Source organism: Hippoglossus stenolepis, chromosome 21 (genome assembly GCF_022539355.2).
Source record: "Hippoglossus stenolepis isolate QCI-W04-F060 chromosome 21, HSTE1.2, whole genome shotgun sequence".
Taxonomy (NCBI): Eukaryota; Metazoa; Chordata; class Actinopteri; order Pleuronectiformes; family Pleuronectidae; genus Hippoglossus; species Hippoglossus stenolepis.
Genome location: NC_061503.1, coordinates 19,563,559 through 19,580,453, shown reverse-complemented (window position 1 = coordinate 19,580,453; position 16,895 = coordinate 19,563,559). Strand labels below are relative to the sequence as shown.

At 44.8% G+C, this 16,895-nt stretch overlaps 2 protein-coding genes across 8 annotated transcripts in view; both read left to right on the top strand.

Moving 5' to 3' along the window:
• Window positions 1-583: 583 nt before the first annotated feature.
• Window positions 584-3,958, top strand: chmp6b (charged multivesicular body protein 6b). Its single transcript, XM_035146548.2, has 8 exons — window positions 584-798; window positions 1,308-1,417; window positions 1,769-1,856; window positions 1,933-2,019; window positions 2,130-2,195; window positions 2,369-2,449; window positions 2,623-2,695; window positions 2,875-3,958. The coding sequence occupies exons 1-8, from the start codon at window positions 736-738 to the stop codon at window positions 2,922-2,924; spliced, it is 618 nt and encodes a 205-aa protein (XP_035002439.1). The 5' UTR covers window positions 584-735; the 3' UTR covers window positions 2,925-3,958.
• Window positions 3,959-8,022: 4,064 nt separating this feature from the next.
• The window catches only part of baiap2b (BAR/IMD domain containing adaptor protein 2b), a 53,923-nt gene continuing 45,050 nt past the window's right edge, over window positions 8,023-16,895 (top strand). For 3 of the 7 annotated variants that reach the window (XM_035146747.2, XM_035146746.2, XM_035146748.2), the window contains exon 1: window positions 8,023-8,199. In XM_035146747.2, the coding sequence (XP_035002638.1) occupies window positions 8,125-8,199 (75 nt within the window). In that variant the 5' untranslated portion in view covers window positions 8,023-8,124. The remainder of the gene's footprint in view (window positions 8,200-16,895) is intronic. The other 4 variants (XM_035146745.2, XM_035146744.2, XM_035146743.2 and 1 more) reach the window with 2 other exon arrangements.

Sequence of the window (16,895 nt, the reverse complement as noted above, 5' to 3'; positions counted from 1 at the left end):
GGAGAGGTAACAGGTTATTTATACTTCCGCAGAAGGCTTTCAAAATAAAGCGAGCAAACTAAATCAATCAAATAAAACTGAAAATAAATAATGTAGAGAGAAATAAATAAAATGAATACTGATATTAGTACATTATATATAAGAGAGCATTAAAAGTTAGCATTGATGTTAACAGTCCTCCACTGACACATAAACAGAAGGGGGGGGGGGGGATATTTACTGCCCTGGAGTTTTATAAATGAAAAATTGCTACAAATAAAATCCTTTGTTTGTAAAAAAAATAAAATAAATATATAAAAATAACTTGAATTCATTCAAGAGACCAAAGGTCGTTTTAAATTTTAATCATGTAGCATCACCTATTAACGCTGACTTGAATCAGTGTTGCAGTTCTTCTTGTCGCCACAGGAGGGCAGCAGTAAGTAGTGATTCCACGGTTATTTGATTCAAACTCGTCTTTAATTTGACGCGTAAATAAACATAAAATAAAACGTTGATGATTTAAAGTTTTATCTTTATTTTTTTTAATTTAATAGATAAAATCTGTGAAGCTGTTTCTAACGAGCTCTGTCGCTGGTTCCGTACTTCCGGTCGTGGGTGTGGCCTCTGACAAAGTAATGGCGGAGCCGCGTTTCTGTTGTTTCTCTGACTCGTGAGAACGGAAGTGGTTTGAAGGATCAAAGGCTCCTGAGCTCAGACTTTGACTCGCGGATCAAACTGTGATGAGTCGTCACGATGGGGAACATCTTCGGGAAGAAGAGGCCGAGCCGCGTGACGGAGCAAGACAAGGCCGTTCTGGTGAGTCAGGGTTAGCGTTAGCATCGGCTAGCTGGCGAACCGCGTTAGGAAATGTGTCGTTTTAACTTCTCGGCTCAGCACAGACTACAAACACACACTTTAAACCACACAACGTCAACACCTCACACACAGTGAAGCGATTCTCTTCTGTTCGGCGCAACTTTCTGTGTAACAACAACTTTATATAAACTTTATTATCTCATATAAAACCTGCATCTGCAACCAGAGCCACAGGAAACACGACTAATGACTTTAACAATTAAAAACTCTTATTAAAGTGGAGCTCAGATGTTTCTATGCCGATTGGAACTAAAGATCATATTCGAAGTCTGACTCGTGTTATCTTATTGAAATGTTTTATTACTGGTGTCCTGTGTAGGTTTAAAAGTTAATATTTATGTTTTACTGATGAAGTTCTGTTGGAGCAGCTCAGGCTGATCCACTGTAGTTATGGTATGAAGATGTTTCCCTTGATCTTGAGCTCTTTGATCTCCCCCTGTTCTCTGCAGCAACTGAAGCAGCAGAGAGATAAACTGCGTCAGTACCAGAAGAAGATCAACCTGCAGCTGGAGAAGGAGCGCGCTCTGGCCAAGCAGCTGCTGAAGGATGGAAAGAAAGAGTGAGTGTGGAAACGTGTCAGCAGGAAAACTCAGGAGCAGCTGTTCCACACAACTTCTGTGTGCGAGGAACAGAACTCCTCCAGAGGCCGAGATCATAACAGGAAATCCATAAACTGATTGATTTCAAATCAGTGAATAAATCTGTTGATCCCACGCTGAGGAAACGGACTCACAGCAGATTGTCAGAAAGACAAAAGAGCAAAGTGTGACAAACAGAAAAGAAATACAGAGATTTAATTTGGTCCAGATTATTGCCATGAAACCATAATATTCACTTTTCAGATTAACCTTCACTGTGTTTCTACACATTTGCTGTGATTCTAATGCTCCTGTCGTCTGTATGAAAACAGCAAAGCTCTCCTCCTGCTGAAGAAGAAGCGCTACCAGGACAAACTGCTGGACAAGACGGAGAACCAGATCAGCAACCTGGAGCGACTGGTGAGTGACCGGAGCGCCGCAGGGACTCGACCTGCAGCCGCTCAACTGACACTGCTCCTTCTCCTGCTCGTTCCAGGTTCAAGACCTGGAGTTCGCCCAGATCGAGAAGAAGGTGCTCGACGGCTTGAAGGTTGGAAACGAGTGTCTGAAGAAGATGCACGAGGTCGGTGGTGAAGTTATATTATATTATATATACTTACAGTGACATGATGTGAATCACACCTGAATCACTGGTTATTGATGGGATCTGGTCAAATGTCTTCTTCACTGCAGGTGATGTCGATTGAAGAAGTCGAACGGATCATGGATGAAACTCAAGATTCCATCGATTACCAGAGGGTGAGTCCCACCAACACCTCAGCTGTAGAGAGTCTATTCATTTACCTTCAATTAGACAATATCCAGAGAAAGTTGTTAATAATGATGGAAAATCAAATGTAATTCTCTTTCCTCTATAATCTTCAGAACTTTGTCAGAGTTCTTCTTAACTGAGAGTTTTTGTTCTCCTGCAGCAAATAGACGAGATGTTGGCCGGCTCGTTCACACAGGAAGATGAAGACGCTGTTCTCGCTGAGCTGGAGGCCATTACTCAGGTCGGTCTCATCACTGTGTGTGTCTGTGTCTGTGTGTGTCTGTGTGTGTGTCTGTCTGTGTGTGTGTCTGTCTGTGTGTGTGTGAACGTTTGACTGAAACAAACATCAGGACTCGGGGTGTGAAGCAGCTCCTCAGTCTCGTCCTGTGTCTCATCTGTTTCTCAAACCCTCAGGGAGACGTGGATCTTCCCGAGGTTCCTTCAGACGAGCTGCCAGACGTTCCAGAGGCAGAGGAGGAGAAACCAGGTTCGTTCTCTCCGTCTCAAATCGGGATCAGGTGTGAATGTGTCAGAGGAGAAGCTGCGTGAACATGTGATTCTTCATCACAGTGTGTGTTTTCGGTGTCGTGACGTCTTTCCTTCAGACCTCGTTCTGAAACCTCCGTCCTGCTGCCGTCTGGGAACCTGACTCTGTTTTTCTTTCAGAGCGAGAACGTCCCAGAAAGAAACCAGAGCGAGAGCTGCTCGCCGCATGAGAGCACGCCGACCTCCAGCTGCTGGTTTTCCACAACACTCCAGTCCCACAGGAAACAAACATTTAGCAGGAGACCTCGCTCCCTCACTGCTCCGTCAGAAAGTGGCAGCGGCTTCCAGACACTGATCTTCCTCCACCTCCTCCAGTGGCTGTTTGTCCTCTGCTGCAGGACGACACTTGAACGCATCACGACTGCTTCATCAGAAACTTTGACAAAACGCTGATTTTACTCCTGAAGACATTAGAAGATTAACTCTAACCTCTGATTCATGTCCTTTCTCCACTAAATCATTTTACATAACTTACCTTTAATACGTGTGATTCTCACTGTGAAGCATCTCCCCCCCCCCATCAGTGTGATTCAGTCTGTAACTGTCGATTCACCCAAATTACAGAGACTCATTTTCATCTTGCAACTTCAAGGAAATCGTTTGAGATGTTTTTAAAATCTGAAAATGAGATTGGAAATATTTAAAATACTCGACGGCCCCAGGATCGATTAATATCATGTTTTGTTTCTCTTGTCATTTGGGTGAATTGACCCTTTAAGACCAGAAGGATGAGACTATACTGTTCTCTGCTCAGACCTGCTCTTCCTCCTCTTCCTCCTCTTCCTCCTCCTCTTCCTCAGTCGTCCTGACCTCCAGCTCTTTTTCAAACATCTGAAGTCGAAACCTTTGCTTCAGTTTCACAGAAAAGTCTCTGACCTGTTTCCGCTGAACTTCGCTCATCACATCATCTGAAGGTTTAACAACAAGATGTTGATCTTCAACACGTTCACACAACCTGGATCCTTGTCCACAGAGAATCATCAACACACTGAGTTTTACTGAGTTTTACTGAGTTTTACTGAGTGTCACATGAGTCACATGTGTTTAAATCACAGAATCCTAAAGCTCGTGTTTCTCTGCGGATCCAGTTCATCTGTAAATCACTTCATGTCAGACAGAAAACTCTGATGACATCATCAGCTTTGCTTTAAATTAGTTTCTTTCTGTAAATTCTTTTTCAATAAAGTTGAGTTTTTTATTGTCACAACTTGTGTTGTTTTACCGGGGCTGACCACAGGGGGGCAGCACGAGACAAAGGAATCTGATGTGCAGGTGAAGTTTGTGGCCAAAAGTTTGTGGACACGATTATTTCTGTTTGGAAAGAAACTGCTCGGCTCCACTGGAGGAAAAATACATTCCACATCTTACAGGAATACTTTGGTTCATATTTCCACTTCTTTACAAATGGTTGTAAAGTTAACTGAGGAGGAACTTTAACATTTATTATAGAACCTTTCAAATACAAGTCAAACTTTACATGTGATCATCAAGACATAAGATTTAAAAATGAGTTTAACTTTCAGATTTAGAGAATTAAACATAGCAAAGAAAGTTAAGGTTCAATATAAAAAACCTTTTCTAACATCGTTAAATGTCAAAGATAAACGATGAAAAATAAATAGATGATGAAACCCGACATAAGGGTTGGACTGGGTGAGTTTCTCATTTTAAAGATATGAACATTTCCATCTCTGGTGTTGGTCCCTAATTATCAAATAACAGAATATTAGAATCAGTACAAACAGGAAACCAGTGTCAAGAGGAACAAACCTAGTTGTGTCACTCACGTCTCTGCTTGTCTCCCTGATGTCCCTCGTGACCTTGTTCACTCTTCACTCTGTCCTAAAAGCAAAGTTGGAGTTGAATCTCATTCATGTGATAAAAAACACAAAGTGAACCTTTGCAAAATAAAAGAAAAACACAGTAATTTTGTATAAAGCTCTGAAATAGTTTCCTCAAATGAACCCTGACGTTTCTTCTTTCTCTGAACTGAAGCAGCCTGAATGCTCTTTGTGGAGTTCAGTGAAATCGTCTTCACGGGGACGAGCTCTTTCTGAATGGAGGGGTGAGTCCGAGCCGCTGGGCGAGTGTGGGAGTGGGCGACGCTCACACAGGAACCTGGTGAATCACAGACGTGGATCTGAAGAGGACGGAGAGGACGAGGGTGAGTGGGACGACGTGAAGAGGAGATCAAACACTGCAGCTGAATGGATGCTTAAGGTGTGTAGGTGTGTGTGTGTGTGTGTGTGACTGTGTGTGTCCCTCCCACCTCAGCACTGCCTACATCACTACACCTCCACTGTCACAGAAAGTCCAAGTCTCCATGTTCCACTGAAGCTTCGTGCTGAGAGTCTGAGGAACTTCTGCTCTTCAGGCCTCGGCCTCATGATCTGTGATGTTCTTGTGCTTCTATTTGTTAACGTGTGAAATCTTCAGGTGGAGTCTCAAATCAAACGTCTTAGAGTCACACCTGAAGACAGACTCGTCTTCATCACTGTCGGACTTCATCACTGTCAGACTTCCACCTGAAGACAGACTCGTCTTCATCACTGTCAGACTTCAGTGTCCAAGTCACATGTCGAGTCAAGTCCCGTCTTCATTCGGACCCGAGCTCCGACGGTTTGAGGCCCGATTGTATTTCAAAGGATTTTATTTCCCTTTTGGGTTTTTTCAGGCCTCGACGCTCAAATTCTCACCAAAGTTTGCAGGAAATTCAAAACCCTAAAAAGTATTTGAATTCTGGAGTAATTTGAAATGGGCGTGGCAAAGTGGCTCAACAGCGCCATCTAAGGAAAAGCCCCTCAGTTAGCTTTCACCGATCTTCACAAAAATCGTAGCCCAGGTGTATCGTGACCAGACAAACAAAAAAGTCCAGAGGTGCATTGTGAAAAACGCAACAGGAAGCTACTAGCTACTTTATACTTTGATGCACTGCTCCTGGCTGCTTTACAATAAACAGCTCAAATGAGCTGAGTCAAGTCATTGGACCACGGTCAGAATCGTGACATTTCCTCAAACCGTGTAAACATTGAGGTGCGGCGAAGGTTCATCCTTCGCCAAAGGAGACGATGTTGTCATAACTCCAGTGTGCATCGTCCTATCACCACCAAACTTCTGTCTCATGATTATAGTCCAAGCCTGAACAGCTCTATGTGTCAATATTTCCTCAGTGTCATAGCGCCACCTACTGATTCGCCATAAAACAGGAAGTACTTTGTAAATCCACTCTGCATTATCCATCCGGCTCCGAACTACTGACCTATGATCACAATCCTGACCTGAACAGCTCCATATATTAATATTAGTTCAGGGTCATAGCGCCACCTACTGATCAGTGTGAAAATAAAGTTGTTGTAACATTGTCCAATTGAGACAAAATTGCTCACGCTACATCAGAGCCCCTACTTGAACAGATCTATTAGTCTGTATGTAATAATAGTGATGGCGCCACCTACTGGCAACAGGAAACAAGCTTTGTTTTACAACTATCATTCGATTTACATAAAATGTTCACAGTGTGATGTGCAATTGATAGCGTGGACCGTAATGAGCAATTAGCAGGCAAGGATCGACATCGCTCGACGGACGCAGGAAGTGAAGCGTTACTCCTTGCCGCAGTGCGCAAAACACGTGCAACGTGGAGACGTGCGCTTGGTCATTGATCGCTCTCTCCACCGACCGCAACAGGCTTCAACGTGCGTGTGCTCGGGCCCGTTAGTGCTACAACGTAGCCCAAGTTTCTAAGATGAATTGATCATTTTCCATTTAAACTTGTGTTCATTGTTTTTATTAAAGAACAGAACAAATCGTTTTATTGAATAAACCTAATAATGATATATTCAAGGTTTGTGACTTTGTATTTTCAAGTCGTCACTTGAAGTCGAGTGAGACGTCCTCAGCCTGATTAACAATCACCATAGATTCACTTGTGTTTAATCGTGTTTCAAGATGGAGCCTCTGTCTGCAACACAATGCAAGTCCACATCTAATGATGGAAACTCACTGAGGGGATTGAAGCCACAGAGGAGAAGATCGATGAGTTCACTGACAGTGGGAAACGCTGATGTTTGTTCCAGGACCAAACCTGCCTGATTGATTTCCACTGAACGGTCGGCAGCTCGGTCTCATCTGCTTCTAATCAGATGTGCCAGTCAAAAGAAAAGCTGTGTGTTCAGGGCCGAGCTCTGTTCTCACAGCTCGAGACGTCTCATCCACTTCAGCCCCGTGAAGAAGGTGAGGAAGGTGAGGAAGGTGATGAAGGTGATGAAGGTGATGAGGGTGAAGAAGGTGAGGAAGGTGAGGAAGGTGATGAAGGTGATGAAGGTGATGAGGTAGGAAGGTGATGAAGGTGATGAAGGTGAGACCTTCAGTCCTCGTCAGGTTTGTCCTTGTCTTCAGTCTCCATTCAGAGGCCTTCAGGTCGAGATGTGTGTGGGATCCCTAACCCACCACAGGAAGGAAATGTGGCCCACTCACACCCCAACCCCCAGAGCCCACTCACCCCCAACCCCCAGAGCCCACTCACCCCCAGGTGATGGAGCCACAGAACCAGAGCAGGAGACATAAATCAACTTCTATGTAATATAGAAATAAGAGCTTCAGGTTCATATGAACGTTACAAACCACAGTTTTATTTAATGGATCTGATCCAGAGTCTGTGGCTCTGATCTTCTGAATGGATGATGAATGGTTGTAGCAGAGGCGGCGTGGGAAGCGCGTGACACCGCGGAGGAGGCGTGGTCAGATGAGATGCTGTGTTGCGTTCACGGGTCACTGTAAAGATCCAAGAGTCACGTTCTCCTGTACTTCTGTTCAGGTTTATTAGAATTCATTCATCATAATAAAACAAAGGCAGCTCCTCCAGAGGCAGAGACGAAGACTTTACACTTTAATTAGATATTTATTTATTTATCTATGTACTTAAAATATCCATCCAGTGGAAATGACAGGAAAAAAAATGTTTGGACCAAAACATTAGACCTCAGTGTTCCATAAGTCATGTATATATGTTCCATGTCATATATAAGCCATCACAGGATGCAGGTTTATTTTTTATTTAATTGCAACCTGTAAATTTGTTCACATAATACTAAGTGAACTCAGGAGGTTTTAGGTTTTCTCCTCACACGTCCTCCACAAGCCTCGTCCTTTCTATCGGTCTCATCCAGCAGCAGCTTTATTTCCCGGTGTCCGTGAAGGCAGCAGCGCCCCTGTCCTCCCTGGGTCCGCCCCTGCTCCAGCGGCTGTGTGTGGGGGGGGCGCAGCGCGGATATAAAACACGGCCCCACGGTCTCAGCTCGTGTCAGAACAGCTGATCTCGGAACAGCTCCAGACTCAGAGGAGCCGCTTCCTGCAGGAAAACCTCCGTCTATGGTTGAGAACGACGCTCCAGCAAGGATGTCCCGGACCGACGAGGTGCACCGCATCACGGAGAACGTGTACAAGGTGAGACGGTTCGATTCCCTGCGTGAGGAGCAGCTGCTGCAGCGGCAGAGTCTCACACAGGTTCACTTTGACTGTCCCTGTGTCCGAGGACATGTGATGAGTCTCTGACTCAGATCAACTACTGTCCGCTGCTTGCTTCTGAAGTTTAGTCCTTTACTCGTCTTTGTTCCTCAGAACACGGACAGAGAATAACTTGGGTCTGAAACTGTCTGAATGTGAATCTGTTTATTATCAGATGTCACCTGAGTCAGAATTCAACCTTCTAACTCCAACTGCAGCAGTTTGACACGAAGCAGCAGCTCAGGAGATGATTGGTGGATTCTCTGTCCCAGGTTATATTATTTATTTGCAGTGACACTGTGAGTTGTTATATTTTCTTTTACTGGGACCAGACCAGCTCCTGAGCTCCTGGTCCCTCGGGCAGTTCAGTATGAATCATGCCCCCAGCACCAGAGGAACTTCCTGCAGGAAGTAGATGAAGCCCACATCACAGCTGCTGCAGTGGAGGTGGATCCCACTGGGACCTGCAATCTGCATTGTGGGCTCACGATTGTCGACAGTAGCTTCATGTAGATTTCCTTTGTGTTGGTGCACTTGTGAAAGAAAACTATAACTTCGTGGACCGAGTGCATCTGTGGAAATATCCGTGTTCTTTGTGTTAACGGGTCAGAGAGGTCAGGGTTGTAGTCGCAGGTCGTTGGCTCAGGTCAGAGGAAGAGAAGGAAACATGAACAGATATTCTTGGGAAACCCACTGAACGGACAAACACTCGGTGGCTTCGTTGTTGTTTCCACAACAAAGCTCCTCTTCATCACACTGGGCCCAGCGGTTGTGGAGGAGGAGGAGGAGGAGGAGGGAGGTGTTACTCCTCAGATTCACTGCACTCAGGGCAGCTCTCCAGACGAGCTAGATTTCAGCAGCAGAGGAACGACAAGGGTTTTCCTTCATGTGAGGAAACCTGTCACTGTTCCACACGCCTCGGCACAAACTCACGCTTGGAGAGAGGCAGAGCGTCTAAAAGCTTCTGCTACAGCCGAGGTGTTGGTGGAGGCAGGAGGAGAAGGTCATGTGTGTTCCCTGAGCCACATGGACTCTTCAGGTCAGCAGGAGTTCATGGTGACAGACTGAAGACGCTGGAACATAACATGAGAGTTTAGGGTGGTTGGTTCAGATTGAGTCAAATTGCTGAGATGAGAAAGATCTTATGAGGATCAACGATGCACGAGGAGTCGATGCTCGATGCTGTGACCTGTGGGAGGTTCTGTTGGAATGATAATAGATGGAGCTGCAGAGAGGAGGAGGAAGAGGAGGAGGAGGAGGAAGAAGAAGAAGATGTGTGGAAAACTCCATTTGTTGAATGTAAATCATCAAAAACTGATTAATCACAAGGTCAATTATCAAAATATGACGTCCAGTTTCTGGTTCCAGCTTCCCTGAGAACATGTGATGAGCATGTTTCATTATCCTAGACTCCAAATTATTAATATCATTTTTAATAAGAAATAAGAAAGACCTTTGCATGCAGCTTCATTTAACCCCCTGAAGGGAGCAGGGTGTTGGTGGGAAAACACTCTGCTGAAGAATGAAAATGCCGCCGTGGGGTTTCTTCCTGTCATCAGCAGGGCACATCATTAAGGAGTCAGCAGGAGGAGCAGGAGGAGCAGGAGGAGCAGGAGGAGCAGGAGGAGCAGGGTGCTGGAGCTCGCTGCTGCACTGCCTGACGAGATGTTTGTGAACCGATCCGATGAGCAGCGCTGCGTGTGAATCTGTGTTTAGAGAAAGTATCGGATCTTTATTAATTCATTAAAGCAGCAGAAGAAGAAGAGGTGACGACTCCCACTGGATTAAACTCCATCTGTTTCCACTGAGGCCACGGAGATCAGGAACAGAGTAGAGAGCTCAAATACTCCCAGTACTGAGAGCTCAAATACACACAGTACTGAGAGCTCAAATACTCACAGTACTGAGAGCTCAAATACACACAGTACTGAGAGCTCAAATACACACAGTACTGAGAGCTCAAATACACACAGTACTGAGAGCTCAAATACACACAGTACTGAGAGCTCATACTCACAGTACTGGAGCTCAAACACGTAGCTCAAATACTCCCAGTACTGGGCTCAAATACACACAGTACTGAGAGCTAATACCACAGTACTGAGAGCCCAAATACACAGTACTGAGAGCTCAAATACACGACTAAATACACACTGTACTGGGAGCTCAAATACACACAGTACTGAGAGCTCAAATACTCACAGTACTGAGAGCTCAAATACACACAGTACTGAGAGCTCAAATACTCACAGTACTGAGAGCTCAAATACACACAGTACTGAGAGCTCAAATACACACAGTACAGTACTGAGAGCTCAAATACACAGTACTGAGAGCTCAAATACTCACAGTACTGAGAGCTCAAATACACACAGTACTGAGAGCTCAAATACTCACAGTACTGAGAGCTCAAATACACACAGTACTGAGAGCTCAAATACACACAGTACTGAGAGCTCAAATACTCACAGTACTGAGAGCTCAAATACACACAGTACCGAGAGCTCAAATACTCACAGTACCGAGAGCTCAAATACACACAGTACCGGCAGCTCAAATACTCACAGTACCGAGAGCTCAAATACACACAGTACCGCAGCTCAAATACTCACAGTACCGGGAGCTCAAATACACACTGTACCGAGAGCTCAAATACACACAGTACTGAGAGCTCAAATACACACAGTACTGAGAGCTCAAATACTCATAGGATTTAGGTATAAAACGTTTTCCAAAACTTGTCATGAAGTATCCAGTTTTCAGTTTTTTTGTGTTTTTCCGAGAATGACTTTTCGCAAAATGTTAAACCACAACACTGCTCTGGCGCCATCAACAGGTAAAATGCTATTTAATCAGAGACTGTTAATAGAAATAGACGCAGACTCTGGATCCAGAAAGTGAAGCCAATGGGGAGGTGCCTGAAACCTGTGTTCTCCTAAACGACCAGCAGGGGGCGACTCCGCTGGTTGTTTCTGTAGAAGTCTATGGCTGTTTCCGAAACCGCCCACTCACGATGAAACGAGTTGTTTTCTGTTTAACGAAACAGAGTTTAGTTTGTTCCTGGGTTCGTTAGCTGTGAGTCAGAACTGGATCGTTCTCCCAGTGACCTGCTGCTGGTCTCAGGTTCTGAGCTGATGATGGTTAGAAGTGTCTGTTTGTACCAGAACTGCAGAGCTCGATGAGCTGACCTGGGTTCAGTCCTCCAGAGGCTCCACATGTTGGTTTCCTGTGTTTGTTCGACTCTTTGCTGCCAGAAAAAAAACAACTCAAACTCAAGAGTAGACGACCACAGAGTGTGTGTGTGTGTGTGTGTGTGTGTGTGTGTGTGTGTGTGTGTGTGTGTGTGTGTGTGTGTGTGTGAGAATATCTGTAAAGTAACCTCAGAACATGCAGATGGTGATGATGGGAATCCACCTGTCATCACCAGTGAGTTGAAACGTGCACGCAGATGAGTTCATCACACACTGTGGATAAACTGTTTCCTCAGGTTGTTGTGGCTGCTGAACAAACACCATCTGCATGTTTGCTCAGGAGCGTAGTCAGCCGAGCGTTGAAATCCCAACAGCGCTGCAGGCTCCGTTTGTAGAGAGAAGCTCGAGTGTCAGGGCGAGGCTGTGAGGTAGTGTGATGGGGGGGGAGTGGATTATATCACATGGTCAATTGAATTCAATTCAATCTGGGGGAAACAGCCGATATGTTGTGGTGTCCGGTGTAGACGGTGTAAACTCTGTCCTTCTTTGTTGTGCACGGTTTACAGTCCGACTCGTTCCTCTTAGTGCACGAGTCGGATGTTTCTCCACTCAAGAAGAAGTGCTTATCGAACCATCACCACTTCCTTCAGCTGCAGATGTAGATACAACCACGGTTAACGTTTCCTCCTTGAGTTGTTGAAAATCAGAATATTTCTGTTTGTCAGTGATTAATAGTTGTGAACAGACTTTGAGCAGAAAAGGTCAGAATGTAGATTGAGTTTTTCCTTCAGGCTCAGTTTGTTTCTGTGGAACGTTCAGTTCAATCAATTCATGTCAGAGAGCAGCTAAATCATATTGTTGTTTGCTTTGTTACTGAAGCTGTGGATTCAAGTGTCTCTGCTACACAATGTAATGTTGTCACCGTATCAATACACTTCAGTTTGCGGCCAGCGAGTGTCCTCGAGTGATTGGACCCACGAAAGCTTCTGTAAATATTGTCATCATTTCAACTCCCACCTCCGCAAGACACGAGGCTGTGGTGCTCATGTGAAGCCAAACTGTGTTCTCCAGAGAAGGATCCTCTTCCAATGTGTAGGGGGGGCTGTGAGTAATACTGAACACTTGATCCACACAGTCACACGACGACAATCTGTTCACGTTCTCCTTCCCTCAAGAGCCTTTTCACTTCTTTCACCAGTGAACAAAACAATTGAGAATTACAGTCAACAGTAGATTTCTTCTCAAACACGTTCCAGCGTTTTACAGTGTTTCATTAGATTTCATGGTATTGTTATGCGGTGTCATCAGTGGGTTGTGTGAGCAGCAGCTCAGGTGATGTTGGAGGCTGCAGGTGAGAGGCTGCTGTGGGAAACCTCCTCCTCTTCCACACTGAGAAGAGGCTGTGCCGCATGTGGAACCTCGTTCAGCTGCGATCAGGCAGATGGAGCTGCTCTGGTAGAGTTTTGTTCATGTTCATTTGAGGTTAAGCCTCTCGGCTCTGTGATAATATGAGGGGAACATATTGAATCCAAGGCAGGATTTCTCCAGTATTATTGGTCCGTCTCTGATTAGTCACACTGCGTTCACCTCCATTGTCTGTGTCCAGAGCGACACTGTTTGCTTTGTGCTTCTGTCCGCTGCAGGAAACCGTAGCTCCTCGAGCTGCAGGCTTTGTTCTGGCTCCGTGACTTGTTACTGATCTTTAGGCAACAACAGGGTTCGTGAGTGTCGCCGTCTGAAAGTGTTGTGAGGTGTATGATTGTGTTATGTAAAAGGGGATCAGTGCAGGGCTGCAGCGATGCAGTCATGCACTTTAATAAGCGTTAGTGTTGAATTGAATCACTCGTATTGCTGATCCCACTGAAAATGAGCTCTGCAGCTCTTTTGGTTTTAAAGCTGTGGCTCTGTCAAGTGGCTCCAATGAATCTGAGACCATTTTCAGACGTGAGCTCCAGGAAACGTCCGGTCGATATGTTTGGACTTTTTCTGGAGCTCTAGTTTCATCTGAACAAAGAATGTAATCCTAACCCGCTGCAAGAGTTTAATCTTGTACTTTTGTGAGTAATGGTTTTCTGTAGTGAGACTTGTGTCCTTCACACGGTGGATCAGCCTCTGAAACACAGATTTCCACAGATGAGTCAGCAGCTCATCTGTTTTCTGATGCAAGGTTGAATCGACAATGAACTGTGTGTGAATTTTCGAAGATGGCCACTGCTCCTTTTTGTATTTGTATTATGGTAATTTAAATATCTCCTATTCACTGCTGCCACTGATTCTCCTTATTTTCCAACTGATGTTTGAAAGTCAGATACACAGAATCTAGGTTTAAATACATAGATAATCTTTATCTGTCCCATGAGTGACCAACTAATAACTAGTTACAGTTTGGGACCAGTCACAGGCCGGGCCCTGCGTCAGCATCCAGCAGGCTGCAGATCAGTGCAGGTGCTATTCCTTTATTTAGTTTTGACCAACTGCTCTGTCATGACACAGCTTTCATAGCTGTCGGACAAGATGTTGGCCTCTGCTGCGTGTGCAGTACGTCAGCAGCCTTCACCACATCGTTAAGTTTTCTAACTGGAGCTGCAGGGAGATCGGAGAGGGAGAGGGAGAGGGAGAGGAAGAGGGAGAGGAAGAGGAAGAGGGAGAGGAGAGGGAGAGGAAGAGAGAGAGGGAGAGGAAGAGAGGGAGAGGAGAGGGAGAGGGAGAGGAGAGGCAGGGATCTTGGCAGTGGATGAAAGGAAAGTTACTGAGACGGAGGAAAAAACTGAATAAATGGAAAACGAGACAAGAGTGAGGATCCAGTGTTGTCTGACTCTAATTAGACTGAAATTAAGAAGTGTGTGTGTGTGTGTGTGTGTGTGTGTGTGTGTGTGTGTTCTGGGATTTAAAGCTGAAACACACCATTATTTCACATTCATATTCATATATTGTCGTTGCCAAAATTACATTTTTATTTTAAGATCCTGGCCGTGCCAGTGATCATTTAAGACCCTGTTCATATAAACATGTTTGTGTGATCACATGTTCCTTCATGTTCACGTGTGTAAAATGGAAACTGGTTCTGTAGCATGACTGAGTCACTCTGAACGATGACGCTCACATGGCGACGCCGGAGACTCCTCCCTCCCTCCCATCACCTCCTCGCTCACACCTCGCCCACCGATCCAGCAGCTTTCCTGTGGTACGAGCCGAACGTGAGGGGAATAGTGATGGGTTGCCCTGACACGGGGGGGGAATTCCAGCACTGCCATATATGGTGCCGGAAGTGCCCCCTCCTCTCCCGTCTCCTTCTGAAGCTGCATCTGTGGAATAGGGGGCGCTGACTCTGCCTCTGCTCGCCTGCACACAGATAAGAGCTCATCTGAAAGGGAAATTGGCTACACACACACACACACACACACACACACACACACACACACACACACTGAATTTCCATCTCCAGAGGGCGTCGAAGCAGTGCAGCTTTAGCGCGGTGATTGTCACACTGACTGAGCAGAAGCAAATAATTCTGGGAAGCAGAATAATGAGGGACAGCAGCAAATCAGTGATGGACATAATGTATATTCATCAGCTCATCACTTCCACGTATAACATACTACAGATTCTGCAGTGGGGATTCCTAACGGCTGTTTTCACATTGGCATCAGTCTCCTCTGCTTCCTGTGCACAATGCATCTGCACACGCACTTGATATGTTTGGGGTTTTATGTCGTAGCAGCAGGTCAATGATGAGACTGTGAAATAAGAGTTTGCAGACTCGGCTGCAGACATGGTTCTGACCCAAGCCCCTCACCGTCTCGACAGCATATTCAGTATTAATGTAGATGTTCAAAGGTCTCATGGCTGTGGAGTCTTCTACCTGTGGAGGGATTCATGTAATCAGGCCTCTTCCCTCGGATTCAATTACAGAACAATTATCAAATAACAAAACCTAAACATGCCTCAGTGTAGTGTACACTAAAATATTTCCATGTATAAAGTTAAATGGTTAGTTTATACGTATACTAATAAACTTGTATAGCATGTTTCAAATCATCACAATTAGCAAGACAACAAATCGACAGTCAACAGTTAAACAGTTTCATCACTTCCCTGTAGTCCTGGTCCCTGGAGCAGTGAAAGTATCTGCCTGAGGATCCCACGCAGCACAAAAGGTTAATACGGGATTAAAAGATCTAAAATATAATCTTGGTCCAGGCCGTGCAGCGGCTGAAAGGTGATCAACAATATCTTTAAAATCAATTCTAAAACAATAAGTATACAGTGTTCCAACCTGTCCTCTGAATGACCCTTAGTCGTTGAAATACATGACTATAAATCCTGTAAATTCAGCAGGTCATTCATGGCCTGTGTCACAATGTTGAAATACTTAAGTTTTAGGTGCAGTTTCTTGGTCAGTGACCAAACGCTCCACTAGATTTACATTTAATATACTTTTTGTCATTTACTAAAACTTTCTTCTTGCAGTAAACGTTCGTCTCTCAACCACAAACTAATCTTTCCTCCATTCGACTTGATGAGTGTAAAATATAAAATAGTGAGTTTGCATTTACAAGTAGGAAGAGTTTCTCCTGGTATTTAGTTTGTTCGATGATTCCCCCCCGACGACCTGTTTGTGTGAAGCCACGTGGAGCTGCAGGCGTCTGCACCAACGAGCTGCTCCCAGTAATAAACAGGTTTAACTCCAACTCTGACATGTAACTTCATCTGAACATGAGAGAAAATCAGCTTTTTCTGTTACATATTTAAACTTTGACATGAATTCCTAACATCAGGATCATAAGGTTTCACTTCAGGTTCATTTCGATTTGCAACAAGCAGATTTATAAATCTTGAAATAGAGACGGTTTTACTTCTGTTTAGATGATCTTATGTTCATAATCCACAGAGGAGAGACTAATGCAAATGCAGTGAAGCTGTCGGCAGCTGCTGTTGGAAAGTTTTAGTTCGAGGTCACGGGAATAAAAACACTTCTGGCTTATCAGGAGAAGTTTGTGATGAAACTCAGATTGGAGTGAAACAGTCGTGCACGTGGACTCAAACCACAGGACTGAGTAAGATGAAGCTGGAAATGACAGAATTTACAACCAAGTTACTCTTTGGACAATTAGTGGGACTGTTTCAATGACCCATGTTAATAACACAATGTTTGTGTAGATGAAATGGATTTACAATGTTTTAGTTCTTAGATGAAGAAGTGATCAGTTGCTTACGACTTGTGTGTTTGTTCAGGACGTTACTATGATGGAAAACAACATCGTGTGTTGACGCCAAATTGCTTCTGTGCTCGGAGTCAGCGTGTGAGTGATGAGTGTTTGTGTAGCAGCTGACACCCGTGGAGAAGTTGGAGCGTTGTGGCAGGTTATGAAGAGGGGACGTCATGTGCGACACACACACACACACACACACACACACACACACACACACACACACACACACACA

Bases quoted from the DNA above. Each gene is read 5' to 3' on its own strand.
- chmp6b (XM_035146548.2), top strand. From the start codon at position 736: ATGGGGAACATCTTCGGGAAGAAGAGGCCGAGCCGCGTGACGGAGCAA. The intron at 2,020-2,129 runs GTCGGTGGTGAA...TCTTCACTGCAG, and splicing joins GTCTGAAGAAGATGCACGAG to GTGATGTCGATTGAAGAAGT. The intron at 2,196-2,368 runs GTGAGTCCCACC...GTTCTCCTGCAG, and splicing joins ATTCCATCGATTACCAGAGG to CAAATAGACGAGATGTTGGC.